We start from the raw sequence: 27,667 nt of genomic DNA on the forward strand, positions 1-27,667 counted from the left end.
ACCCCGCACTGCGCGTCCGCGTCCTGCGCCCGCAGCCGGGGCCGTAAAGCCACTCGGGTAAGAAAACGGGGAACGGGAGCGTGTGACCCGCCAGGCACCTGCCCGGGAACGGGCGGCCCCGGCAGCTGCTCCCGGGCAGCATGATGATGCACGGCGGGCTCCGAGCCTCGTCCTCAATAATGCGACTGAGAGCAGTTCGGTGCGGCATTCCCCAAAGGTTTGCTGCTTCTCTTGACCTTCTTCGCATATTTTTTAAAACATTCTCCGTAGTTACATCATATCAAGACTTTACTCCCCTCCCCCTCGATTTTTGTTTTCTCTCAATCCCTTTTAAATGAAATAACACTATGGAAGGTACTAAAAAAATCCCATAATTACCGTTTTATTTAACCAGTATGCTCTGATCTCCCATACCTGCAACAAAACCCAGGTACCAGTGATGCTGTTCCCTGGCAGGCATCACAAATCCTTATGTGCAGCATCATTAAACATACACATCAGCCTTCCACAACCTCATAGACCCCGAAGTATCAAGATACTTATGATTTATGGTGGGCTTTCTAAACCTCAGACTATAACATTTAAACAGAAAGGTTAAATCCACATTTTCCTCCTCTTTTAACTCCCTGTCCATCTGAGCAGAGAAGTATAAACATAAACCTATAGCTGCCCTGAGCAGCTTTTTGAGTATAAAATGACATTTTAGAAATTAAACCACAGAACTTCCAACAAAGATACAATTTCCTGCCTCAACTGCAACTTTTTTATCAAGCGCGCTGGGTAAATCCCCTCCTGTTACAAGGAAGCTCTAATGCTTTAATCCGCAGAAAACGTTTTTGTTAAGCACAAATAGCACAAGAAGTACCGACAATCAGGGCTGGAGAAGTTTGTCACTAAAGAACGTAACTAAATGCTTGTTTCACTGCAACTGTCTGTAAAAGACATCTCAATCCAGAGAAGTTTGTGGATATGGCTGTTAAATATTTCACAGTCAAATTAATTAGTTTTTTAAAGATATCCCCAGAGCAGAATGTAAAAATAATGTTCTTTTTTTAAACAAAAAAATTACAGCTATAGGTGAGTTATCACTGAGGTCAAGGAAACGGGAAATATCACTAATCCTAGCTTAAGGTAAAAATTGTAATAGCTTTGGTAATCGTTTTCTGAGCTTCTGGTGTCTTCATTCAAAGCGCTTTCACATTAGCATATTCATGGCAGATTTATAAAGCACTACAGTCACTCTAGAGCAACGCAACTTCAAAATGGTATTTAGTATTTTCAGAATAAAAAGCTGTGCCAATCTTGTGACTTATTCCACAAAGGTACATGGTTGCATTGACAGATACGGTGATAGCACAGACACAAGTTCTAAATTAGGAATGTGTTGAGATCTGCACTTAAAGGCACAGCTAAACCCTTCTGTTTCACACTGTGGTGACTGTGCTTACATTTATTATCCCAATTCGATATAGTGATTCTTCAAAAGACATGACAGTTTGGGATATTTCTGTAACTCTGCACAGATTGTTTTAAATCTAGTTTTTATTTCCCCCCCTATTTCCTTATATTCACAAGGCAAAATGGATAACCACATGAAAATTGAAACACACACAGAAACACTGCAACATTGAGAACATCTTCGGTACACATCTAAGCCAGAGGTTGACGTAGGTATGCGTAAGGAACACTTAGATTGAATTTCAGCTCAAGAACTCAAAAAAAAGAGCAAAAACTGGTACAAACTGAAGAGCATGCAAGGAATCCAGGTTCCAATGCACAGTGTAATCATTAGATAATTAGATGTCCCATTTTTTTAATCGCCAAGAGCCATTTCTGCTCTCTGTTAGCTATTTATGCCATTTCCCCACAGCACATCAGATCAATTACCGTCAGCACCATGCCCGACAACCTGAGAAAAAGCACCATCCTGTTGTCATCTGCCCCTGGGCAGGTAAGTTCCTACATTTGCAACACTGCAAGGCTAATTAAAAAAAAAATCCACATTATAAAAGCTTTCCTATGCAAACAGTAGGCATGACTTGCTTTTATGGCCTCTCTCAATTTATTTGGCCTCCATTGCTAAATTTAACATTTATACCTCCACCTAAAGCATTTATACCAGGAATTAAATGAAAAACCTAAGTATTTATCTACAAAAACACTTGCTGTGGACTTCAGCAAGCTTTAGAGGTTACACAGCAGTCCTGCAAGGCACTGCAGGCTGCAAATGCCTCCTCAATGTATGCCACTCAACAGCTGTCAAAATTAGGCAATAAATCTTAGTTACAGCTGGTAAACACATATTCCATGAAATTAGCGCTCCCCAGGCTCTATCCAGTGTTCCCGTGGAGGTCAGTGGGCTCCCACACAGCGCCATGGGATGAGCTCCTTTCTAACAGGGACGGGCAGCCCACCCAGCCCAGCCACAAAGCACCACTGGGCTGGTGGCGCTTTCCAACCAACTGCTCAAAATCAAGAACATGTATGAAAATAGCCTGAAATTAGGAAAAAACATCAGAAATATGGGTAGTGCCAAACTAATATCACAGAATCAACTGGGTTGGAAAAGCCCTCAGAGATCATCCAGTCCAACCCTTGGTCCAACTCCAGTCCATTGACTAGATCATGGCACTAAGTGCCATGTCCAATCTCAGTTGAAAAACCTCCAGGACGGCGAGTCCAGCACCTCCCTGGGCAGCCATTCCAATGCCTGATCACTCTCTCTGCAAAGAATTGCTTTCTAATATCCAGCCTCAATTTCCCCTGGCAGAGTTGAAGCCCAATATAAAAGCCAGTTCTGTTATATTCGCATGGTTTTGTTTTCAGATCAATTACTTAGAAGTTACAAGTATATTTACTATGCTTTACAAAAATCTAGTTTTATATTATTGAGCAACAAGTTTACAAATAGTCCATTACATATTTCTGAACGCTTCTTCTAGCAAATAGTTTTTGTTTCTGCAGCAACATGCTTTGGAATTGATGCTGTTCTTTAAGTCCAAGACCACGCTTTAACAACGTGTTTCTTCTTCCTTTTTTATTGGTAGGCATAATGCCACCTACCTACTTCAAAGTGCTGGTGTAAAATCCCTAGATAATTTGCAAAAATAAAGGTGTATAAAATCATTAATCAATACCAGAAGCTTACAAGCATCCTCGCCATATTCCAGTTTGGACACATGATTGTGTGTGTCAGGTGTTCCCATAGGTGAAATAATTTCTAACTTCATAATTAAATTAAGTCACATCAGGCTATTCTACCGTAGTCTTTGCAGAACTGGAGAAGCATAGAGTAGTTAATATTTTTGCAGATTATAACATAAACCAGTGATATGCTGTGTGGTTTATTCTGAGTGGAGGGGACAGATAAGTTTCTTATCTCACTCTGCCTAAGGCATGAGAAATCTTTTGTTTTGTATCACTCAAAATAGCTTAACATTTGATTTCCAGAGAAACGGGCTGCTTGTAAAAACTGACTGACAGCTGCTTAGACATACATTTCTTCCCAGAAGATTCAGTCAGCTGCCCGGTTGGGCTGAGAACACGCCATACTTATTACTTCCTATTTTCTATCTAAGTCCAGCAGCTGGTGCCTCATGACTCGCACCCCCCAATTCATCCCGCCAGCTTCTCACAACCTTTTCCCATTAGGATATTTACACACCAAAATTGCAGATCAGTTTGTATTTTCTGCTACTTACAGTTAAGTCCATACCATGAACTCCAAGAGGAACCCCCATCTTCAAATAGTTCACACTGTACTGTTATAAAACACACTCTCTGCTCAAAAACTCAGTTATTTTTCACCAAAAGCAATGTTCAGGAACAGCTGAACAAACTTCAGCCAGGTTATGGCCTTGGGCAAACACTCTGGTGTATCTGGATTCAGATTAGGGAATAATGCAAACATTCACTATGTCATCCAGGAATGACCGTATTTCTGTACAACTGAGAACCAAATATCATTTATTGATGAAGTTATACATTATCTCACATAAAGGAAATTTAAGAAGCTCAGCAAAACTACAGGTGTCCACACTTCACCCATTTTATCCCAAAGGTAACACGAGCAGTTGCTCTAACAGATAGAACACGAACAGTTTTCACAGGTTAATGATGTTTAACTGAACTAGGAACACAAAGAATTTTTCACATGTAGCCCCTCTGTCCACAACAGGAAAAGTCGGTTTTTCAAGTGAATTAGAAACTTTCCTCTTCAACAGCAGTTTTTCCAAACTCAAGCCTTCAGTTGATATCCAATTCATGAAAAGTCACTACATCAACGTTAAACCCATATAATTATCACCACATCAACATTAAACCCATATGTTATCGCTGTTATTTCTGCTTTATAATCCTCCCACAGGTTTTGAAAAATAACATTTTCTTCAGGATTCCATTCATAGTTAGAATAGCGATCTCAAAATACATTGCCTTGAATTATTATTATTATTTCTGCCAACACACGCTTTTTTTTCTCCTTTTTTTAATACAGTTAAAGCCATACAACTTTAGGACACACCGAAAGCTCTTCCTCAGGCAGCACCGAAGCCTGGCCGCCATCTTCACTCCGGGCAGCGCACCGCCATCTTGAGCGAGCTTCTTTCTTCCTTCCCCCCTCGCATATGAAGCCTGAGAGATGGCGCCAGCGGGCGGGGCGGTTTATTTATCCACTGCTTTGCCCTCACTCAAAATGGCCGCCGGCGCGTCCGCTCCTTCATAAGCCGCGCGTCGCGCCGGCGCACCCCAGCGGCTGCTCTGTGGGGCGGGGGCGGCAAGCGGCGCCGCCGGGTTGACCGGTTTCATTCAGAGCGTGTCTGTGCTGCCGCCAGGCAGGTACTGGGCGGGCTGAGGGGTACCGGTCTGTGAGGGGGAGTGCGATGTGGTGAGGGGCTGGTGGGGCGGCCCCACCGAGCAGGAGCTCCCGAGGAGCGGGTCGGGGTGGTGCTGTTGGCCGGGAGCTAAAGCGAAAGGTCTGGTGTTCCCCACGCGTGGGGGAAGAGAACCCGAGGTTTGTGTCGGCCTCGTCAGGACGCTGCGGTGCGTTTCCACGCGGGGATGCTCAGTGTGGGAGAGCGGGGGTGTCACGGGGAGGCAGGTAAAGAAAATTGACCCGTGGGTGGTCCTGATTCGAGAGATATTTGTTGTGAAACTTTTGGGGTGCTCGTTCATGCAGCTCTTGTTTTCATCCCACCTCGAGAGCTTGGGGAAGTACGTGAGTGTTTATTTTGGTGCTGAAGATGAGTTTAGTGTCAAGCCCAACGAATTCAAGTGAGATTAGCAGTCAGGGAAACACACACTCTCTTTGTAATCATAAAATGGCCACAGTAAAACTCTTGTACTTATTTAAAGGCACGTTTATGACTTACTAAGTGTAGCTGTAAGAGGCTGCTCTGCTGCTTTTTGTTCCCTGAGGCACCTGTCTTGCAAGCAAGCGCCTCTGTAAGAGATGATGCCATTGAGTGTCCATCTTTAAGCTAGGCCTAGTATTTGCATGGCTGAACTGCACTGAGTGAATATGGAGGGTGAGAGACATCAAAGCTTGCGTTAATGGATTTAACTGGTGTGTATATGAGTTATGGTGGAAGTGGGGTGTGGTGGTTGTGAAGTGCACCCAGGTTTCTGCAGCGATCTTTATGTATTTGATACCTTGTTGATACTTTTTAGGTTGCAGTGAAAGGCTTTGTAAGTACAGAAATATTTTCTAATATATTGAAAGCAACTCAGAGGAGTAATTTGAAAATTAAAATTTGATGCTTGACATCTGGAGGAGATGGAGTGTGTCTTGTGCATAAGTGGCTTTGTCTCTTTCAGATTGTCTCAGACATTCTGCTAAGAGATTAAAATCAAAGTCATAGGGTTTTTTTGTTTAATTGAAAAGACTTGACTAAATTTGCTTTATTAAATGGAAAAAAAAAATCCTCTGGAGCTGTGTATCTAAACTAGCCAGTCCATCCAGACCTGCAGCAGTGTCATGTAGTATCTAAGAACAGCAAGATGACTAAAGGACTAAAAGTTGTGTAGTTTTCTTCCGTAAGAGCCTGGATGTGCCTCAGTGTACTCTCTGAATGTTTTTCATGGGTATTAAAAAACCAATTGAACGTTGCTGTTCTTCTGGAAGCCTGTTATAACGGGCAGCTGGCAACAGCTTAATGCCAGCCTCCTACCAGCTCCTCTGGGGGCAGGAGAGTCGGCTATTGAGTGATTAAAGTACCAAGTCAATACGTGTTGGTGTTCCTTGTATTTGACAGTAAAGGAGCTGTTTAATGCTCCTGCAGTCTCCAGAGGGCTTTGCAGATACTGAGCTCCATCACACCCATCATTTCCTTTGTAGAAATTCCTTCTGGGGAAGTCTGCTTAAAACCCCCTGCCTTAGGTGGTGTCAAGGCTGAAACACATGGACGAAAAAAGAAAATAAAAGCAAAAATCAACCAAACAAAAACCCCCACACATGCAAAAGCAAACAAACCAACCAAACAACAAACAAAGAAAACTAAACTAGAAGATATCCTTGATTAAGGCCAGCTGCACCCTGCTAATGTTATGACACAATACTTAGCACATGCTTTCATTTCCCATTTGCTTTTACTGGACTGTGGTCTTCCTAATAACATGTGTCTCTGCCACTCTGTACAAGCAGTAAGTGGCTTGTCCATTCTCTGGTGACAATTCTGAAAGACCAGCTGGGTCCTCATACGCTTCTCGTGTCTTGTACAAACCAGTTGTTACGCTTATGCTGAGAGTATCAGTGTAGGATTGCGTTTTGCGCTGGAGCTCACAATCTTGCCAGAATTCAAACAGTTTTATACTGTCAGTAGTAAAATCTTACTGAAAATGTTGCATGGGATTGCGCAGCTCTAACTGTTTTTAATTATTACATGTTTTTTTAATCGATGCTGTTACCTTCTGTCTCAGTTGAAGGCATGGTCTTGTTGGGGAGAGGTAAACATACTTGTTGGAAACTCCTGGGTTTATTCTTGAGCTGGCTTGAAGATGAGAATGCCATATACGGCATTATGTGACACTGGTACTGCTGGGCTGGGATGAGATCAGCAATGATTCTAAATTCTTACTTATCTTTTTTTTGTCCAGTGAGGTTTCATGAGTCAGACTGGGCTGTTGGGAGTTTCTTCTGAAGATGTACATGTTGGTTGAAAACCGCACAAGTTCCCATCTTCATCTAAAGAGGTCACCAGGAATCCGCTCTTGGTCTCTTTTTGTTGGTAAGACCATAATATTCCTCAGTCTATTTCAGAGCTTGCCTTAGGGGAATGGGGGTCACACAATAAATTCCTGAAAGAGCCTCTAACAAGAGTTGTCTGTCTGTCAGGCATTTTTCATTTTGGAACAGAAATCATCAGGCTTTGAGCTTCTCTTTTAGAGTAGTCACTAAATGAGGCTGGAGTCTCCTCCTCAGTGTGGTAGTTTCATTGTGAGACTGATAATTGTTTGATCTGTCACCTGCAGAACCTCAGAGGCTCGTGGACAGAATTTTAAGGGAGTCCTGAGAGATCAAGAAAATGAAAGTTTATTATACGCTGTATAGCGATGTAAACGTGAGGCTTCTGAAGGGGGTGCATACTTACATTGAGAAACATCTAGGTTTTCAGAAACGTTAAAACCTGCAGTGGGGCGATGCTGGGGTTAGATCTTGTGTGTGGTTGGCAGTGAACTCTTAAGGACACTGTGTATGAAACAGGAAGTTGTGCAGGGTGTTTTTAAACAGTTGTGCAGGCGTCTGTTTTTAAACACCACCAAATATACAGGAAAAAATGGAGCTGTACTTTGTAGGGCCACACAGAGAGCTGGTGAGGAAAATGCAGCTTTATCCTGCTCTCTAGCTGAGTGGAGCTCATTGAGGTGACTTGAGAAGGTTTCATTGCTTTCAGTGATGTCTTGTCAAGTTCTCACTGAGATGAGATCTTGGCAGTTGCAGCAGCCGCTGGGGCAAGAGGCACTTTGCTGCTTCCTCCTCAGTGGGGAAAGGAGCCGGCAGCGCTGACACAACTTCACTGCAGAAGTTTTCTTTTGACTGCATAGAACACATAGAGGGGGGGAAATAACTGTCAGTAGTGTTTGTGTGAGCATGCTCACAGTCATACTGTGCTCCATAGGAAGGATGGTGTGCTGGTTAGATTGAGAGTCCATCTGAAGTTCAGTTACAGCTTCTGTCACAACCTTGTATTCCCGACCTCAGCCACTGTTCTTTTAGTATCTTTGCAGAATGGGAGGGGTTTTGTACTGAGTTCAGAGAAAAAAATAACTGACTCTTTCATACAGTGAGCAATGTTGCTATCACATTTGTGTGTTTTTTAACAAGTGACACACTTGTGAATATTCCTGTTTTTATCAGGGAATTTTAGATGGTTTGAGCTGCTTGTTTGTCCTAATTCTCTCCCTTCTCATCCTAGGAATAGCCTCCATAGGCTTGGCTGCTGCTTATTATAGCGCAGGTAATGAATGGCCTATATTTTTTTTTGAAGAGCTGTTTATTGCTTAATCTTCTTTTCATGCTGATAACTCCTCTCTGCAGCTTCTCTCTGGCCTTACAAAGGCGGTGTAGGTACTTATCACACTTTGTGGTGTGAATATTAAAATCCAATAATACTTGCTGCCTGTGTATGACTTACCGTGTTTAATGCTCTATTTCTTACTCAGCCTCTCTTTCCATTTGCAAGACTATTTGTAATAATGATATTTAGTACTCTGTGGCATTTTGTACTCAGTGTGTTTTGTAAATGTGATTAGCTAGTCCTCACAGCTCTCCTGAGAAGATGTAAAATAATTGTTTGCCACCATAATGAAATTATTAGCTTGCCTTTGCTGGAAGTGCTCTCATCTCTGGAAACTGTTGAATCATCACTGGCAGAGGTTACTCATAAAAACACCTTTGGAGAACAGACAGCTGCTGCCTGGCTCTCGCAATAGAGCTGACGGCACCAAATGCCAGGTCCGTCCATCTGTGGAATTTATCCTGCAGGCTGTCCTGGGATTCTCTTGCTGCATTTGTTAACATCAAATTGTAATACTTACTAGTGTGTAGGAATATACTGCCAATATAATAAATGCATTTTTATTTTAAGGGCAAAGTCCAGTGAAAGCTGCTTGAGACGGCAGCTATATCAGCTTTCTTAAAACATTGCGACAGTTCTCTGGAACAATACTGAGCATGCTTCTGCTCTCAATGAGCCTGAGTAAGCAAATTGCTTGGGCTGCTATATGTAAACATTTCCAGGACATAAAATGCAAATGTTTGTTTGTTGAGAGGGCTGACTGCTTCCTTATATGAACAAACATGTTTGCTTCAGTGAATTTCCATTATCCCTCACCCTTCTCCTCTGCAGCACAAATATTTGGTGATTGAGAGCAGGTTGAAAGTTTTGTGGATGCCTTTTAAGATACCTTTGCTTTTAGGGGAGAGAGAGATGTGTAATGGTGTTACAACCATGCCGATAATCTACATGCTTATAGTTCTGCATGGTTTGGAGCCCAGTGTAGATTTGAAAAATATGTGAAGAGTTCCTATATATTTTATCCTGGGAGAGAGCTGTAAATTAGCTTGCATTACAACTAAAGGCATCATGTTGCATCACAGAAACCTTTTTTCCTTTTGTGCCTTTAAAGGCAGCATGCTGCTTTTAAAACTGTTTGAATTCCAAGGATGGAAAAGAAAACTCCTAAATTTGTGGTTTTTTGCTCTTTTTTTTTGTATTGTTCAGACAGCTTGGCATGGAAGCTCTTCTATGTGGCCGGGTGTTTCTTTGTGGCAGCACAGAATCTGGAGCAGTGGGAGGTAAGATGCTGAATTTGGGAAGTGAGGTTGTGCTGGTGCTGATTCCAGCAGCCTCATGCACTTGCTCGGTCCAAACAGACAAGTTACACTTTTGGTTTATAGGAAATCCTTTGGGGTTACTATACTAGGACTGGAATTAGGGCAATAATTCTTGCACTACACAAACATGAAAACGTGAAACTAAACATCAGAGTGTTTTTTATGGGGAGACTTGACCCAAACTGTTTTGTGGCCTTTTCTTCCTCTTGTTTAAAGGAGGGAGAAAGACCAGCAGCTTCAGCTGCTGCAACTTGATCTTGCACTTGCTGTTTCAGCTAATGATCATTAAATAGGGCAAATCTGACCTGGGCTACTCAGCTGTTTTCCACAGGGAAAAGAGAGAGGTGTTTGTGAAGCCAGTTTATAATTGTGTGGGTGTCAATTTCTTGGGAGTTGGACTGAGAGGAGTGACCCATTATGTGGAGGTTCTTGGAGACATGGGTTAGTGCCAGAGTTGGGTCAGTGGTTGGACTTGATGATCTTGAGGGTCTCTTCCAGCCAAAATGATTCTCTACAGGCTTGTCACTGTACTGCCCCAAGTTGCTTCTAGAATAATAACCCCCACATATGAGACATTCTCTTCTCATCTACTGTCAGGGATATGTTTAATCTAGTGTGAGCCTGGCCTGTGTAGCATGACACCAGAAGTTGGAGTTAATGATAAGAGTAACTAGAACTACGTTCACCTTGTGCTTATACTGTCAGCCAAATGCACACACCCAAAGTGAAAATTACAGGAGCTCTAAGTTAGTGTTCAAATTTGATTCCAGACAAAGTTATATTGCATAAGGAATGTGGCCAGAGGGGCAGTGAAACCTGCTTGAACTTCCTTTTAGAAGTGATGTGGGAGACACAGTAAAGCCTCTGGTAAAGCCCAGGGCAGGATTGTGATTTTTGCAGTCTTACAACAGCTATCTCTAAAATAGCAATGTATTTTTCTGTTACCCAGATTAGCCATATAGCCATTACCCATCTAGCTATTTTTATTTTACTTTGAAGCACAGCTACTGATGGTGTTTTTAAGAACATCTTTGCTTTTATTTTTCCATGTTACAGGAAGCTGTATTTGATAAGAAAAAAGGAACAGTCTGCCTGAAAACATTCAATCTTTACAAGAAAATACTGACCTTCTCAAAAGGAGGCAATGAACAAGGTGAGAAAGCAGTATTTGTGGTAGGATGTGTGGTGGGCACACAGAATAAATGCGTACATGCCTATTTAATAAGCTTCTCTGGAGTTCTGTATTTAAATGAGTAACATCTGTTTCCAGATCTGCTTTGTTCCCAAACAGCAGATGTAATAATCAGCCTCTTAGGACCCAAATGCTTTTTCAGGTTAGATTGCTGAATGCGTCTTGTTAGTTATTTTCATCCAAGGTAACTGAACTTAGAGGCTGCTTTCTATAATAGTCTGAGCCATTTCTTCGGGATGTTCCTGTGCAGGTCTGTATTTCCTTGGCTAACCTGCTTGCAGGTGGGACTGCTGGAAAAACTTAAATTTTGGGCCAGGGCTTAAGATTTCTATAATCAAATCTGGCTTTGGTAGCAGGCAAATCTTTAGCTATCGTATGCAAGCAGGCATGTTGTATCTTGTAGATATATAATATGCATTTAAACCAGCATATTCAGCAGGCTCAGCTTAATGCAGAATCTAATTTCTTTCGAGCTTCCTGTTGAAGTAACAGAAGGTAAAGTACAGGATGTGCTTGGGTTGAGTTGCGGTGAGACAGAGCTCCATTGCAAACTCAGTTAGGATCCTCTTCAGTGTCAGATATTTTTTTAATTCTACTTGCCAGTCTCAGTCCAACCAACTCTCGGTACGGTGAGAATGGAATGTCCTTAAGCTGAATTAATTTTTAAACAGTTCATTTTGGAGATGGATGATAAGAGATGTGCACAGCAGGATGTTTAATGTTTCTAAACTTTTCTTTAGGGTGTTCATGTGTTAGGGAGCTGAGCACGTCTCTTCCTGAGGGATTATTTGGTAATATCTGTTTCAAGTACTGTTAATGTGGGGGTGCAGAGATCAGCAGGTGCTCTGAACAGTTAAACCTTTCAGTATTCAATCTTGGTAAACCTAACACCTGTTTACCTATTCTGTACAGAAAAAATAGTGAAAACTGACATTAAAATAAGTGGGAAACATAAGTAATAAGCTAATGGCCCCTGATTCCTGGGAGACAGTTCATTAGGACCTATGCCAGCTAATATGTGCTATAGTCTCTCCTTGCCTGTTTTGCCTGGATAGCTCAGCAATTATTTGCCATTGCAGGGCTGCCCCAGCTGCATGGGATGGGAGCAATAGTGCTAGAGCACAGTCCCAGTCACTAGTGGCAGCACTCAGAGTTCGCTGTTTGCTAATTGACCGCTTTGTTTTCTGCATCTCTTTGCAGTGGTGGCTCTGCTGAATGAGATCCGAGACGTGAACGTGGAAGAGGAGACGGTGCGCTATTTTGGGAAGGGTTACCTGGTCGTGCTGCGCTTCGTCACTGGATTTTCACACCCCCTGACTCAGAGCGCAGTGTTCAGCTGTAGAAGGTGCAGTGTGACTTCTTTAATTTAAAATGTGTAAGGTGGGAAAAGCCAGTCACATGGGTCAGTCATTGCCAACTATTGAGACTCAGCTCCATTTTCATACTTGCTGATATGACCTTGTGATACTCAGTTTTAACTTTAAAACCCTTTAATGCTTTCAGTTGCAGACATTTAGGTAACACTGTCTCTCATTAGGATACGAATCATATTTAGATCTCTAAGATCCCTTTAGTGCTGCATGTCTGCTGTAGTTACTTTTACTAGCTCAGCTGTGCAATGGCGGAGGGGATTCATTCTATTTTGCAGACGTGCTGTTTTAAGGGGATTTGTTTTAAGCATCGATAATAAGGAATCCTGCAGCAGGGACTGTGGGAAAAGGATTGAGTTGTTCTGATGTGGAAGTAATGGCCTGGCTTGATAGGCCTTCACAAGTGGGATGTTGTCAGTCACACTATGCCATATGTTGACTGGCACTTCAAACACTTACTTGTAGTAATTAGTGTGCCTGTTCTTGCCTTGTCAACACCACAATTCCACTAACTCGTACATTATTTCTTCTTCTCCACAGTGATGTGCAAGCAGTTGCCAAACTCGTTACTAGTTTTCTGGGACTGGACAGAGTAGAGAGCCAACAAGATCTCTCTCAGAGCAGTGAAACGGAGGGTAGTGATGCAGATGAACCACAGGATAAATATTAGTGGTCACCATGAGCTGAAGAAAGCAGAGGTTTTTGAGCATCTGCAAAGTATACTGATTGTTCTTCAGAAAAAGAAATCCCTCAGTCTTGACCTGGGCATTTCTCTATATGTGCATTTATAGCAGGAGGGATCCCTTATAGGGCATATTTTTTAAACTGCCTCAATATCCACATTCCCAGTATTGCTGTTGTAGAGTCCAAAGCAAATTCTGTTTTATTTGCTCCTTTGACTTGGTCTTGCATGTGGACATTGCTGGTTTTTGAACTGTCAGCTCATCAAACTTGTCTAGGAGTAGTTATTTATTAATGAATTGGTTTGAAGTCATTTATTGCATTCCCATTAATGGAGACACAGATGTAGAGTTCTACCTACTGCAAACATCTGCTGCAGGTACAGTATATGAAATGTAGAAGAGCTGCATTTGGAACTCATAGCACAATATTCTGACAGTTCTCTGGGAATGTGATTGAATATCTTGCTGAATTGGTTTTAAGCAGCTTAATATATGCAATTGGGTTTTGCAGGATAGTGGCACTTTTATATTCTCTTCTACTGATTTACCATTAGTCACTGAAACGTTAATTTCCACTGGTATCTGCCTTGGAATGGGACACATCAGAGTGATCAACTCATTACATTGTCTTAATTCTCTTGGACTTGTCAAGGAGCCATAAATAGTAAACAAAAAAGGATCACTTGATGATTCCAGATCACAGAATGTATCTTTGGGATGTTCTAGCTTGATGCTCTTCTGCTTAACTTCTGGGCATAGGCTATCCCAGGATAGAATAACCTTTTTCTATACCTTAACAAATACTATTTTAGAAAGGAAGAAAAGCACATCTGGTACTTTAGGCAGGGAAAAAGACTGTCAAACAACATGGCAGCCTAGATTTGCTTAGTATTTCCTCACTTGAAATGACACCAAAGTGCTAAATAATAATGTTTTTAAGATAGCTGGGATAGACCGAATGTTTTCTGTGTGTACAGTGTCTTGTGTTCTGACCAGTGGTTTCACAAATGGTTAAAATATCAATATTCCAAGATATTTTTTGAAGTAAAAGCTACCTCTGTTAGTCAGCATGTTCTGTCTAGAGCTAAACATTGTGCCTGTATTGACATGTCAGTACAAGAAAAAAGTTGTAAATAGCTGAAAGTTCCTTCAGTGTGCTGAAACTGCTCGTATTAAAGGTCACTGGGCTTTATTTAGGAATTGTACGGTACTAAGACCTGAATTAGAAAATATTTACTCAGTTATTTCTAGGAGATGTGAATGTGGTACAGGATAACTGTGTGGTCTGCGTTCACATTTGGCCAGCAGTAAATACCTTCTGAGAGCAGTTTCTTCCTGAATTAACCTGCCTTCTGTTTCAAAGCATTCTACCTCTACAGAAGAGAAAGCTTTGAGATCTCAGCAGCAGCTCTGTCCTGTTGTGTTCCAGCTGTGTCTGAAACTAAACACACACTTATCTGACCAAAGAACGAGTTGTACCAAGATTTCACTTGAGCAGTTCAGACCCAGTGTGTGAGCTGGGGGACAAATGTCCATTGGAGAGGGTCCCTGGGGATGGCTGGTGATGCAGCTGGACTGCAGTGCAGAAGGGGGTCTGGTACTGTTAAATAAGGAAATAAACTTGTAATCCCATCAGGTGTGGAAGCAGAGCTCTGCCCATAGACACACTTGTGAAGTTCTCTCATTCGGTGGGTGAATCGTGTGTCTTTCAATCCCCACCCCATGTCATGGGAATTGGGAAGCTGCGATGTACGAATATGGGAAATTAGGTTGCAGGCAATTAGGTAAATTTGGCTTTTGTTCTGCTAAGAAGAACAACACTGGAGAGATCTTCATTTAAATGCAGTCTAATATACTCCCCAGGTAATTCTCCTTTTGGAGAGGAGAATGACATTGGGAATTTGGAGAACTTTGTTCCTCACTGTGTAAAATGAGAATGGCAAGTGTTCTAAGGACCTACAGTAAGAAATACTGAAAAACCCCTAGAGCATTTAATGCTATAATGTAAGCAAAAGGGCTCAACCGGCAGGTACCTGCTGCTCTGTAGGGAGTCCATGGTATGGATGTGCATTCACATAATATTCTTGGGCCCACAGATACAGCCATGGATGAAACAGACAGAACTGCCTGCATTTAATCTTGGCTATACTGGGCTTCTCTTCTGTTTTCACGAGAGCTAACATTCTGTGGAAGATGCAAACCACGCTGTGGTTTTCCATTTAAATCAGCTTTAGAAAGGTACGTCTAATCCTGCGCTGCATTGTTTGCCCCACTTCTGCTGAGCTCTTTCGTGCTGTAGCTTGTTGTGCATTCTTGATGTTAGCAATGTATATAGCTATGTACTATGCAATAGCATACAAAGACTAAAACTGTAAGGAAAACTCAGAGTCCCTAGAAACAGGAATGACCTCTAGTGAGGTATAACGTAGCTTGAAATACGTCCTATGGAATAAGCTGTGTTTTGATTTGGGCTGTACTGGGCACTGGTGAGGCCCAGCCACAAATCCTGGGGTCAGTTTTTGGCCTTTCATGACAAGAAAGACCTTGAGGTACTGGAGAGAGTTCAGAGATTTTGACATATCCAGGTTTTCATGTTTTACAGTAACTAAGCATGGAAAATTAACTTGCAAATTATTGTTAACATAGGTTTGGTTATGGGAAGGAACATCAGTGGACTCCTCAGTGATGTGATGCAGCTTGAAGGAACAGCATGTGCCCCCTCAGGACAGGTTCTGGTCTCTCCACTTCACTCTCTGATCCTCTTTTCTTGCACTTTTCACCATTTTGCTGAGGGCTTTTTTGGATGTTTTCCTCACTTCTCTTGGGCCTAGCATATCAAAAGGCCCAGTAAATGTAGCCTTACATGTGCCTGATGTGAGGTGGCTTGTAGTAAAAGGAATCATGTGAAAGACTAGTTTTGGTTAGGAAATTAAACACTCTTAGGAAAGTACTACAGGAGATGTATTTAAGGTTTTTGCATCTCAGGATGTTGTGTAACTTGAGCCTGGGCAGCTGTAGTTTGATTTACATAACATTTGAAAATGTGTGTAGAAGATCTTAAGTTAGATCTAGTGTCCTGCTCCATATGGCAACACTTGTAGTGTGTCCTTTAACAGAACTGTATCACCAGTGCCAGTTGGCAGATGATGAAGCTTCAACTTGAGCAGCAGGTTCAGAGTTACTTGTGTGTTTGTGGTTGGATGGGATCGCAGTCTGAACCATCACCCTGAACAAAGCTGGAGTGCATGTTGTACAAAGGGAGGAAGTTGTATAATCTAAGATATAACCTAATATTCTGATAGCTCACAAAATGAGATACTCCAGTAGCGAGATTCAATTGTGCACGTCTCAAAAAATTCCCAATATTTATACCATAGAGCTGAGATCTGACTCTTGTGCTGTATTTATGAAGTTACACAAATACCAAGAACTAAGCTGGTTTACATAGTATATAAAAAGTGCTGGTTCTGACACTGTAATACATGGCTGAGAGGCAGAAATACTGCTGAAAAAGGTTTAGAAATTGCTTTTCCACTTGAAAATTGTAAGTAGAATTTCACCAAGGGCTTGTATATTGTCTCTTTTTGAAAAAAAAAAAAATCAATTGATAAAATCAACTTGGATAACCTGTGTTGTGTCACTGTAGTCTTTTCTTAATTGGCTTTAATCAAAAGGTATTAAAATATTGATGGTTGTCTAAATTACCACTTGGGACAGATCTACTGAAGGAGTTAATGGGGGGGACAGAGAACAGGAGGCCCCAATGTCCGGCTCCTTGCTGACTCTGGTTTTGCTCTTATAGTGATTCAGCTTTTGATTTCATATAAACTGATAAAACCAACTTGCCACTGGTGAATATATTCACATTTACCCCTCTTCAAACCAACAGGAAAATAAAAAGTTGCCACAAACATTGAGTACCAAAGGATTTAATAAAGTAAAATAAATTAAGCTTTTTAGTTCAAGGTATGTAGCTTTTTTGTGATTGTTACACATAGCAATTGACACTTTAAGAAACCTGCATCTGGACCCAACTCCTGTAGCCCCCATTAAATAAGCTAAAGATTTTTTCTAATGCTACAGTTGTACTTTCTGTATCCATACTAATTTTATAATAGACTGTTCTGAGAGAATTTCAACACCTGTGCTTCCAAAATAGACTTTCAAGAAAGCAATAAATGAAGCAAACAAGTAAAGAATATTTTGAATAGTCATGGTAGTGTGCTTAACTACCAGACTTTCATTTTCTCTTGTGAAAATTACCTTAATCCTCCAGTTAGGTCCACAAAATATATTGCTGTATGTTACTAAAAGCTAAAATAAAGCAGCATTTTCCCCTTGTATTCAGTAGACTTTTTAGTCATGCTTCAAACTGGGATAAACCTGCAGTCTCAGGTTTTATGTAGTGAAGTAGATGCCCTAGAGTGACTGGGATGGTGCTTTTCTGCAGGGGTAAAACTACACTTAGGTGATGCTTTGGTAAAATGTGTTAAGGTGCTTTTCCCCTCAAAGTCCAAGTGTCACCTTCACTATTGGCAATGAGCTCCTCTCGCCCTGTGCTGTCACAGTCCAGGTTCTTTTCTCTGCTGTCACCCAGGTCCTTGCTCTGACATCTGCAAAAAGCTGGATGTTAATTCCCTGCTCTGAAGCTCCTCAAGGCTGGATTTAGGATGGATGGGTTTAGCAGTTCAAACAAAATTGAACAAAACTTCCCTATGCTGTGGAAGGATTTGTCCTGATGGAACAGGACACATCTCTGAATGCACCTAGGAGAGGAAAGGGTCACAGTACAGACCATAAGGACCTCAAGTGTGTTTAAAGTATCTTAAAATCTGACTTTTTAGGTGGAAATTGCAAAGGGAGGACAGGCTGGCTACTGACTACAGTAGACCTTGTGGAACTCCTCCACGTCAGTGTAATGTAAGAAAGTCTATTACTACAAGTACTGAAGAAATAGGGGTTTTTCTCCTGCCTTTTAATACAGCTGAGTTTTGACTCGCTCCTGCATTCTGTTACACAAGGGGAGCAAATCTGACATACAAGGCAGGTGATTTAAGGCTCTATGATGCGTTAAGACAGGAAAATTAAGAGTTGAAGCCTATTATATGAAGTAATTCCTTTATGCCTTCAGGTCCCTTTTGTTTGATCACAGTTCTTGCTTCAACTCTCAAGATGACAAACTCTCACGATACAACTAGTTGCAGATTCCCACTAGCCCTGTTCTCCTATGGAATAAAACTAATTGAAATGTCCCTAATTTTGTGCTTTTATTGCTTCATCTAAATCATCCACCACCTGCTGCAGCTTCTGTAGGCTGGGGTGGACGTTCTCCTCCATCCATTCCTCTACGGTGCACTGGTGGAAAACTCGCTCCATGGCCGCTCGGAGGTCCTGCACCACGGCGTTCCACTTGGAGAGCAGGCTGAGCGGAAATCAGAAGGAAGAAACAATCCCGTTTGCAGGTGAGCTCTGTCTCGAGGGGGCCTGGGCTACCAGGCCTTTGAAAGGGAGAACAGGCCTTGAAATGACTTTACAGGAAAAGCAGCAGCTGTTATAAGGGCTCAAAGGACTTGATTTTGGGCAGATGGCGGAAGGTTGATGCTGTTTAAGTGCCATTAATCTTGGTACTTATGCCATGACTTCTAAAGTACCAAAATGTGAGCTTAACAAAACACTAAATACATTTGAAGTGTAACAGAAACCCACTGTAAGACTTGTTGGGAATTTAACTCAGGAAGAGTGGATGCAGTTGGATGTTTGCTTGGCAAAAAATGTATAAATTAACCATTTAGCATGAGTCAGCATCATCTTTAGGACAAGTTCTGAGACTACATCCAGTGACAGGAACGGGGCTGGGTTTTATTCCAAGCCCTGCCTGGAACATGGGCTGTGGTGGATCCTGCACTGAGGCCAAGAGCTGCAGGAAGGTCTGTGCAGGAGCATCTGCACATTCAAGGAAGTTCTTCAGAGACCAATTTTGTACCTGCATTCAAAGAATTTGTTCAACAGAAAGCAAAGATAAACATGTTCTTCTGTTTAAAACCACATTATGAATGCTTCTTGTTGGATTTTTGCTGATGCTTCTGAAATAATTTTACAAAGAGGCAAGGACTCAAAACTAAATGTTGGGGACTTGAATGCTCCAAATAGAACAGACTTTACTTTCTCTATAATGGAAAATAAGTGTTGTTACCTTACTGCATCTGGCTGGAAGTGATGCATTATTATAGGATGAATAATTCGCCTTTTTCTGTGGTAGGGGCTGAACCAGCCTGTAACATATCTGAAAAAGAGTGTTAGTGTGAGCAGTCTGTGAACCAGCAGTGACGTGTGTTTGTAGCCTGACAGGGCTTTAGCCAAACTTCTGCACACATAGAGATATAAGGAGTAAGTAAATTTAAGTGTACAACTATCTTGGAACTATCTTGTAAGAGATGGATCCTGGCAGATGAGAATAACTGATCACCTGTTGCAATTTAAGTTTCATTTCAAGCACCTGAGATGTCAATATATGGTGCCTGTTTCATTTCAAGCACCTGAGATGTCAATATATGGTGCCTGAAAGGTAGAGCTTGATGATTCAATCAGTCTGCTGGAGCTGTGCCCCACTTTGAGCGGATACAGCCCCCACACTCGTGCAGCCAGCCAGAGCATCACCACAAACCTCGGTACCTGTTCCTTTCAAGAAGCTCATCCACTGATGACTTGAGGTAGAAACTCACTTGCGTCACGAGCGTGAGGACGTTGCTCCCAGGAAAGGTCCCCAGAGCGGTGCTGTGCAAAGAGGATCCGTTAGTTTCTGAACTCACCACGTGCTGAGAAGCGTCAGAATTCCACAGCTGCAATTTCACCTCATGAATGTTTCGGTTTCCAGGTTGGACATTCCCAGGAGCTTTTCCACATTTTCTTTAATCTTTTCAGAATAGCCACCTGGCAGAAGACAGCGGAAATAAGTAAAAAGGAGCCTAAATAACCAAAATGTTCTTAAAGAGGGTTTTCCTGGAGTACCCTGCATTGGCTTAGTAGTTCCCTTTGGATCAAGAATTTTTTGAAAGGTAAAATGGAAATAGAACGAGGAAAAGAACTTGAGGGTGGGAGGAGTACATTGTCTTTCACACAGTTGTAAAGCACTTGTAGCTATGAGCTTTCCACTCGGGGTGCTGAATGATTTTAGTGCCTTAGTTAAAAACAGGTAGCTTGCAGTTTCTTATTTTAGAGATAAGAAATGCAGAAAGACAAAAATAAAAATCCTGTTGGCAACTGCCTGTGAAGAAAAAAGAAACTACAGGGTCTATTTTACAAGCCCTAGATCCATTAATTAGTCAAAACAATTTTTACATGTAAACAAGATCTAAATCTCACTGATATACCAGCAGTGTTTCAAATCAGTTTCAAAAGCAATTCAGCTTCTTAATTTTTTTTTTTAGTATAAGCACAAAGTTTGTGACCATTTACAGGCTAAAATACAAGAAATTATTAGTATACTATGGCTATTTTAAAATACTGAGGCCAAGAGGCTTTGCTCCTGTACTGCAAACATGCAAGTGTATAATTTATTGTTCATAATTCAGACCTCAATCAGGTAGTCAAACCACCTCAAAATATAATAAGCCTGTGCCAACCTTGGGGCAAAGTCACCTCCCTCCTGTGCTAGGGATTAGCTGAGAGAGAATGAAGTGGTGGTTGTACCGTTCTCCAGTGCCTGCAGACACACAGCCAGGGACGGAACTGCCACAGGGAGCAGCTCACACAAAACCGAGAAGTGATCGTACCTAAGTAAGAAAACATCTGCCAATTAGACATTTTACGTTTAGAACATAGTAAACACGGGGGGTGTGTTAATATTTCTATCACTAGCATTCAAAGAAGTTTAAAAACATCAGTTTGTCTCAGAGAAGGCACCATCTACCTCTGAAATGCTAAGTTTCTGTTTTACTAATAAGAACAGATATGAACCAAATTACTTTCTCAAGCCAGATTAGATTCAAAAATTGGAATTCAGCTCTCTCGTATTTCCTTAGACCTCCTGTCGCATAAAATCCTTTTGCTCCTTCACTACGTTAACAAGGTCTCTCTCATGCAACTTCACCCACATTAGACATTCAGCTATACACCACACATTGACTGTGCTGTCTATAAGCAGTCCAACGTGGCACTAAGTATATTCTAGCCTTCAAATCCAATCTGCTGTGGTTAGTGTCTGCCAAAACAGTCGCTCCTGCTGATTAACGCCATGGCAGGTGACTGGAACTCTGAAATCCGCCCTTCACGGTCAGCGGGAGGCCCAGCAGTAACCAACAGGCAGGACTGCAGGGTGCAAAGTTCCCTTCTAAATCCCCAGCCCCCCTGTACCTCCTGGGGAGTTTTTGGGTGGAAATTTGCTTCTGTGGGATCCTCGGAACCATTTATAAGGATGGTCCTTACCTCTGCCAGCCGGTCAGGGCGATACCTTCAAGGACATCGGCGGGGCTATCGCTTGCCACTTTCAGCCACTGAAGATGGTTTTTTAAGTGGTGCCCGATGAGCGTCAGAGACTGATTCACTCCCGTAGCTCCTTTAAAGGCACTGGCAAACCACACCTTGGAGAAGCCGCATCTACGATACTTCTCTATGAGCTGCACTGAAATAATACACAAAAGAACACTTAGGGGACAAGTTTTTCTCCATTTAAAGCATTGACTGTAATGTTCCAATTAACAGCAAAGCAAGTCCAGTTACAAGAGGCTGCTGAGCCTTGTCCCATCAAGTTCTGAGCACCAGCAAGGACGGGAGATTTGACACGCTCTCCGAACAACCTGTTTCTCTGTTTGACTGCCCTCCTATCTTCATGTGCCCAGTGACCATATCCCATCCCCTTGAATTGCTAAATTGCTTCAATGTGCAGAACCATGGGTATGTAACCAGTACGTGCAACATCTGACAACTGATTCTTCTTTGAACAAACAAATATTCGTGTGCATGTCATCTGCCTGATTGCAGCCTTTAGGAGTTTTTCCTTTGAATTCTATACACGTATGAAGCCTTGAAGCTTCTTTTGTAGAGGTGTTTGATACAGAGCTATCTGCTCCCACTGGTTTTAATGCAAGGAGTTAATGGAACGGTACTTGTGAGAAACCTCTCAATCTCCCATCAGTGATTCCATAGCCCTGTTGAAAAGAATTAAGCAGCAAAAAGATGCAAGCCCTTCATAGGAGAAGCAAAAGCAGAGAAAGAAAATAAATAACAGCAACTATTATGTGAAATCAAACAAGGGCTATGTTTATGCTACTAAAGCAATTTAACAAAAATATAATTTGTGTCCAACTAAGGTATGTTTTAATCATATGATTTTGGTTTGGCTACTTTGTTTAACAGGTAACAGAGCTCTTTGCTTTTCCTAAGCAGCTCAGCAGAGAAGTACAAACCTTTGCCCTCCACGTCCAGGTCTGCTGCGTAGTCCCAGATCATGGGCTGCACAAGCTGTGGGACCCCAGACTCTGAAAGGAACAGAGTTCTAAGCAGTGGAAAAGAGCCAGTTAAAAATGACTACTCAGTACATATGGTCGGTGCAGTAACACCGTAACAGACTAGAATTAACTCCGGCTTGTCACCAGAATTCTTCACGTACAGTTGAAGCGACCACATGTCCTGTCAGCCCAGCCAGGGGTTTGAACATGGGGGTTCGCATGCCAGGGGCCACCAAGTCCTTGGACAGCCTGAAACCACTAATACGGAGCAGCAGCAACTATTTATCGGAGATCCCATTCATCCCAAGCTCATCTCATCCTTTGTCCCTGGAATCTACCTGTATACCTGCTGGGCTGAACTGGTGGTGCTGCCAACTGTACACACAAGATTTCAGCTAAATTCAAAGGAAATATTCACCTTTTGAGCTAGAGATTGTCTCAGCTCCCTTTGCACAGGGCTCAGCTTCTCAAGACACTTTGAAAGCACAAATGAAGATATAGGTTTAGCTTCAAATTCCTTTATAATTAACTCTCTGACTAGTTTTAAACATGAAAAAACAAATTTTGGAGAAACTGCAGTAAATTGTACAGAAATTTAGTATTTTAACTTGTTTAGCTCGTTATTGCCTGTGGCAGTACAGTGCACTTAGCTAGATGCTGTGCTGCTCTTGTGGGAACTGCACGGGTCCTATCTGCATTTATTTTGGATGATTTCCCACTACTAAAGCCACAAGTAGGTCACTCACTGCTGGAGGAGTTGCACGGCTGCTCATGGTGTTGTCTAGATCTATTTAGAGCAGACATATAAGGTGGCTCTGAAAATGCTGGAATTCCATCTCCGTTAGGATTAGTCAAATTTTAGCAGTAGTTTCCTATTTTTCAAGAACCAAGACTCAGGATGTCCAGCTCACTGAGCTATCCCACAATTCAGTATCAGAGCTCCTCGTGCCATGCACTGTGACCACCTGCACTGTCAGAGATGCTCACAGGGCCGCAGCTTCTCCGTGCGAGTCTGCACCGCTGGAACCAGAAACTGCACAGAGCAATGACTAACGTTAAAGGCGGCGAAAGGCACAGAAATTTAGGCTGAGACTACAAACGCTTGTAGGCTTTTTTAAATGTGTAAAGAAAGTAGAATTGATGGCAAGCACTGTTTTGTTTGTCACTGTATTACCAGATGGAAAAGTAAAAGCACATGTGTTGAGACTTGCCCACAGTTGTACAGAAAGTCTGTGATGTAGCCAAGGTCTAAATGTTTCCACTCTCCAGTCTAATGGATCGTATCTCGAATATTCTCAGATTTCTTCTTTGTAGTATTTTTCATCTGCCAACAAATCTGTTGTAACTGGCTGGGTAAACTGTGCTATAAACCACAACTGAGCCCAGCACTGGTCACACACCTGCCAGCGTTTCCTCGCTCATCCCTCTGAGCATGTCGTCCCACACGATGGGCGTCACGGCCGGGTACGACGAGGCCACACAACTTGCTACGGCTTTTATGTGGGATAAGCACAGCTTCTCCGGAGTGTTGCCTTGTTGCTGCAGCCACTGCTTTGATTCCTCTCCTTCGCCGAGGTAATACACCTGAAACGTCAAACAAATAATCCTGGCTTGTTTTATAGGCACAGCGGGAGCGAATTTGGCACAGTGTCACAAAACCTTACAATACTGAAATCCTATTGCAAAGACACGACACACCGAGTGGGCACATTTAAAAGCACTTCTGAGTGCTGAGGACACTGCGAGCGTTTCTATCGGTCTGCAGGAGACTGTGACCCTGACTAAACGGATCACACAAGGGAATTTTCATAGAGAAACTAAAATATCTAAAGAATGATTAAAGTGTGTGGTACTTGTCTTTGGAAAGTTTGTCCTCTGAAGTAGCTCTCACCAGTTTTCCTCAGTTTGAATCTACTAACCCATAAGGTCCTAAATAATCTAAAACAAGGTTCCTCTCTTGGGGAAGATCATTTGTATGTGAATCTAGAAGTGACTTGGGGGTGCATCCAAGAGGGGCCCCAGCACAACTGGTCCTACGCAGATTTGGGTCTGTTAAGCTGGAGATGCATTTAAACTCTGTTGTTTTAGAGCAGGTTTTATGTAAAACATGTTTATTCTACATAAATATTATTTTGCTTTATAAAAGCTTGCAGGTTCCTATCTAACCTGGCCGCTTCTTCACAAACAACAGGATTCAAAATGCTAAACTATCTGTACAGCTAAAGTGATCACCATGAATGTCAGGGACCTGCGTGCCGCTGGGCTGGCTCTACGAACCTCTGAGACAGGAGAAAACTCAAGGTTCTCCTCCTCAAGGAGACAAACTACCAAGAGAAAATAAAAAGCACTATAAAAGGGCTCGCTTTGAATAAGTTGGCCAGAACAATGAGCCAACACCTTGCACCAAAACTCACATGAATCTTAAGTAACATCTCTGATTGATATCTCACTTTAAATACTCATTTGACTTACACCAAATGCTGAGTTAATGTTAATAAACTGCTTTCAAGACTTCCAATGTTACAGTCAGCTCAACACAAATGACATCCTGTGCTACTGGAATCATTTATTGCCAAAACGACTTTTCTGCACCGGTTTGAATTGATGTTTTCTGTCCCCAAAAATCCGACCCAAAGGTGGCCTGGGCGCCACTGAATGCAGAAGCCTCAGCCCTTACCTTCGTTCCTCACACAAAAACAATATTCCAGGCTCAAGGGAAGTCCCACCTCATCACATCCAATGTGAAACCACTTTACATCCTCGTGCAGCGCCATGACCTGGTCGATCATGGCTTTGACCAGCGCCCGCGACTCCTCCTTGTGTGGGTTGAGGGCGTTGGGAAACACCTTCACCTCCCGGAGATGGGCGAACTCCTTGTGCTTCAGCACGAACTGCAAGAGAAAGGAGAGCTCCGGGAACACGAGCAAAATGAAGGGGACAGCAGCGTCCTGCTGTGTCACCAGCGCTCCAACAACAGTTGTCCCTCTAAAACCTGAGCTTTAGCATTTATTAGAGGCAAGGAATATGATCTCCTTCGACGCTTGAGCAATTTTGCCAGCACTAACTAAAGAGATTTTAATTAGATTTTTAGGAATTCAAGCTATAAGAAAACATAGTTCCCTGATTAAATTCTGCATAATTAAATCAAATTTGCAAATCCTTGTAACCTACAGTTCTTTGCTTGTAGATTAAAAAGAAGGATGAATTGTACAAATAAGAAGCTGATTTGGCCATAGAAATACTCTCACAAAGTTTTAAGTGTCCAGGAGCCTGGAAGTACTAAATCAAATGTAAACCTAATCCTGAATTAATTTTGTTGTGTGCACAAAGGCATTATAATGCTTAGGGCACGGGTGTCAAATGCATTTTCCCTGGGGGCCTCACAGTTGCCTTCAAAGGGCCGAATGTCATTTTACGACTATATATACAGTCCTAAAATGACATTTATACAGTCCCTGGTGAAAATGAGTTTGACAACTCTGGCTTAGCGGAATAAGCTCCTCAATTCTGAAGGGCTAGTCAAGAGCAATTAAATGGCAAAAGGACTCAAGTTGCGCCAGGGGAGGTTTAGATTGGATATTAGGAAAAAATTCATCCTGGAAAGGGCTGTGGGGCATTGAACAGGCTGCCCAGGGCAGTGGTGGAGTCACCATCCCTGGAGGGGTTCATAAGGTGTTTAGATGAGGTTCTTAGGGACACGGTTTAGTGCTAGAGTTAGCTTAGGTTATGGTTGGACTCAATGATCCTGAGGGTCTCCTCCAACTGAAATGATTCCATGATTCTATGACTACTAATATAACAAGGAGATGGAATTCAGGACATGAATTGTTAACAGCACAAAGCAGAGTTAACTTACTCCTCGTATAGATACAATACTTCAATCGAAGCTATTTTTTATGACACCTTGTAAGGTACAAACAAGCGTGAGACCACAAAGCCGTCATTGGTGCTGAACAGCAGACAATCGCACCAAGAACTCTTGATGTCTTTGAGTTTTCCACGGACTTATGGACAGATCTGGCATCGGCATCAGACGGGAGCCTCAGCATTAGAGTCAGGGTCACGTAAGCACAGTTTGGCTGGGGGTGGCACAGGACGGGACGAGTTCTGACCGGGCTGGTACCGCGGGAGGGACCGCGGGGCCGGGGGTTCCCACGGGGTGAGGGAAACGGGGATCAGCGCGGCGGCAACGCGGGGCGCGGAGCTGGAGAACGACAGGGATCTCCCAACAAACCACCGCGCTCACCTCCATGTGCCCGAAGGTCTGCACCAGCGGCACCAGCTCCAGCCCCAGCGCCCGGGCCTGGCGCAGCACGGCCCGCAGCTCCGCGGGGCTGCGGGGGGAGAACGGGGGTCAGGGCCCGGGACGGCCCCGGGACGGCCGCCCGGCCCCTCCCCGGCCGGTACCTGTAGGCGTGCGGGGCCCGCAGCGGCTGCAGCGGCCCCGCGTAGGGGAACGTGTCCTCGTACTCCAGCAGCAGCCCCGAGCCGCCCAGGGCGCGGAGCAGCGGCAGCACCTGCGGGCCGGGAGAGCACGGTGAGCGGGCCGGGGAGCGACCGCCGCCCCAGCCCCGCCGGCCCCTCAGCCCTCACCTCCGCCAGGTACGCGGCGCGGGGCGGGGCGCCCTTCAGGTCCAGGTGCACCAGGCGCCGCCGCGGCCCGCCCGCCGCCATGCCGCCGCTCCGGCCTCGATTGCTCTCGCCTGCGCACGGCCGGTCCGCATCGATTGCTTCGGCCTGCCGCCGACCCCAGGATGCCCCAGCGTGAAGGGCTTGACCGCGTCGCTCTGCCCCGGCTCCGGTGTCTCGGCGCTGTCCAGGCACGGTCTCTCCGTTCCGGTGAGGCTGCTTTCGGCTCTGTAATGCATTGCTGCTGCCTGTTTGCCTGATGCGCTTCTGCTCGGCGGCCGATTGCTCTCCCCTGGCAGGCTGGCGAGGCGGGCCGAGCGCATCGCTGTGTGCCGGCGGGCACGATGGCTCCGCAGCGGCGGGCGGTGCCGCGGGGCCCCGAGAGCTGCGGGACGGCGGCGGGGCCGGAGCGCGGGAGCCGCCGCCACTGCAGGTACCTGAGGGGCCGGGCGGGGGCTGCGGGCACCGCTGCACCTCCCGCGGGCAGCGGCGGCGCCCGGGCCCGGCGGGCTGAG

The 27,667-nt window shown here is 43.5% G+C and overlaps 3 protein-coding genes across 28 annotated transcripts in view; 2 read left to right on the forward strand and 1 right to left on the reverse strand.

Annotated features, from left to right (window-relative positions):
• The first annotated feature begins 10 nt into the window (after positions 1-10).
• Positions 11-25,667, forward strand: LOC102097991 (cytochrome b-245 chaperone 1). Of its 16 annotated transcripts, none has more exons than XR_010467012.1 (9): positions 4,673-4,836; positions 7,093-7,223; positions 8,412-8,453; positions 9,720-9,793; positions 10,889-10,985; positions 12,225-12,369; positions 15,174-15,315; positions 18,382-18,539; positions 24,670-25,667. XR_010467012.1 is itself a non-coding variant. In XM_065034639.1 (8 exons), exons 3-8 carry the CDS (start codon positions 7,139-7,141, stop codon positions 13,062-13,064), a joined length of 573 nt encoding a protein of 190 aa, XP_064890711.1. In that variant the 5' UTR covers positions 11-57; positions 1,871-1,951; positions 7,093-7,138; the 3' UTR covers positions 13,065-16,705. The 16 variants fall into 16 exon arrangements, 9 of the variants coding, with proteins under 9 accessions (XP_064890711.1, XP_064890707.1, XP_064890706.1 ...); XR_010467011.1 differs by having other exon boundaries at positions 22,432-25,064; XR_010467014.1 differs by having other exon boundaries at positions 4,698-4,832; positions 22,432-25,064.
• HEXD (hexosaminidase D) lies at positions 16,991-27,373 on the reverse strand. 7 transcript variants are annotated; one of them, XM_065034609.1, is made up of 13 exons: positions 27,117-27,373; positions 26,931-27,040; positions 26,770-26,857; positions 25,250-25,414; positions 23,924-24,107; positions 22,482-22,553; positions 21,502-21,697; positions 20,767-20,849; positions 19,929-20,007; positions 19,800-19,851; positions 19,271-19,360; positions 18,373-18,499; positions 16,991-17,690 (listed from the first exon to the last, which is right to left on the reverse strand). In XM_065034609.1, exons 1-13 carry the CDS (start codon positions 27,195-27,197, stop codon positions 17,584-17,586), a joined length of 1,434 nt encoding a protein of 477 aa, XP_064890681.1. In that variant the 5' UTR covers positions 27,198-27,373; the 3' UTR covers positions 16,991-17,583. The 7 variants fall into 7 exon arrangements, with proteins under 7 accessions (XP_064890681.1, XP_064890678.1, XP_064890680.1 ...); XM_065034606.1 differs by having other exon boundaries at positions 22,482-22,570; positions 25,201-25,414; XM_065034608.1 differs by having other exon boundaries at positions 19,750-19,851; positions 22,482-22,570; positions 25,201-25,414.
• Positions 27,372-27,667, forward strand: part of OGFOD3 (2-oxoglutarate and iron dependent oxygenase domain containing 3) — a 39,262-nt gene continuing 38,966 nt past the window's right edge. For 4 of the 5 annotated variants that reach the window (XM_065034629.1, XM_065034630.1, XM_065034631.1 and 1 more), the window contains exon 1: positions 27,381-27,585. In XM_065034629.1, the coding sequence (XP_064890701.1) occupies positions 27,497-27,585 (89 nt within the window). In that variant the 5' untranslated portion in view covers positions 27,381-27,496. Of the gene's footprint in view, positions 27,586-27,667 lie in introns of all 5 variants that reach the window. The other variant, XM_065034628.1, reaches the window with a different exon arrangement.

The sequence above is a fragment of the Columba livia genome, chromosome 18 (genome assembly GCF_036013475.1).
Source record: "Columba livia isolate bColLiv1 breed racing homer chromosome 18, bColLiv1.pat.W.v2, whole genome shotgun sequence".
Classification (NCBI taxonomy): Eukaryota; Metazoa; Chordata; class Aves; order Columbiformes; family Columbidae; genus Columba; species Columba livia.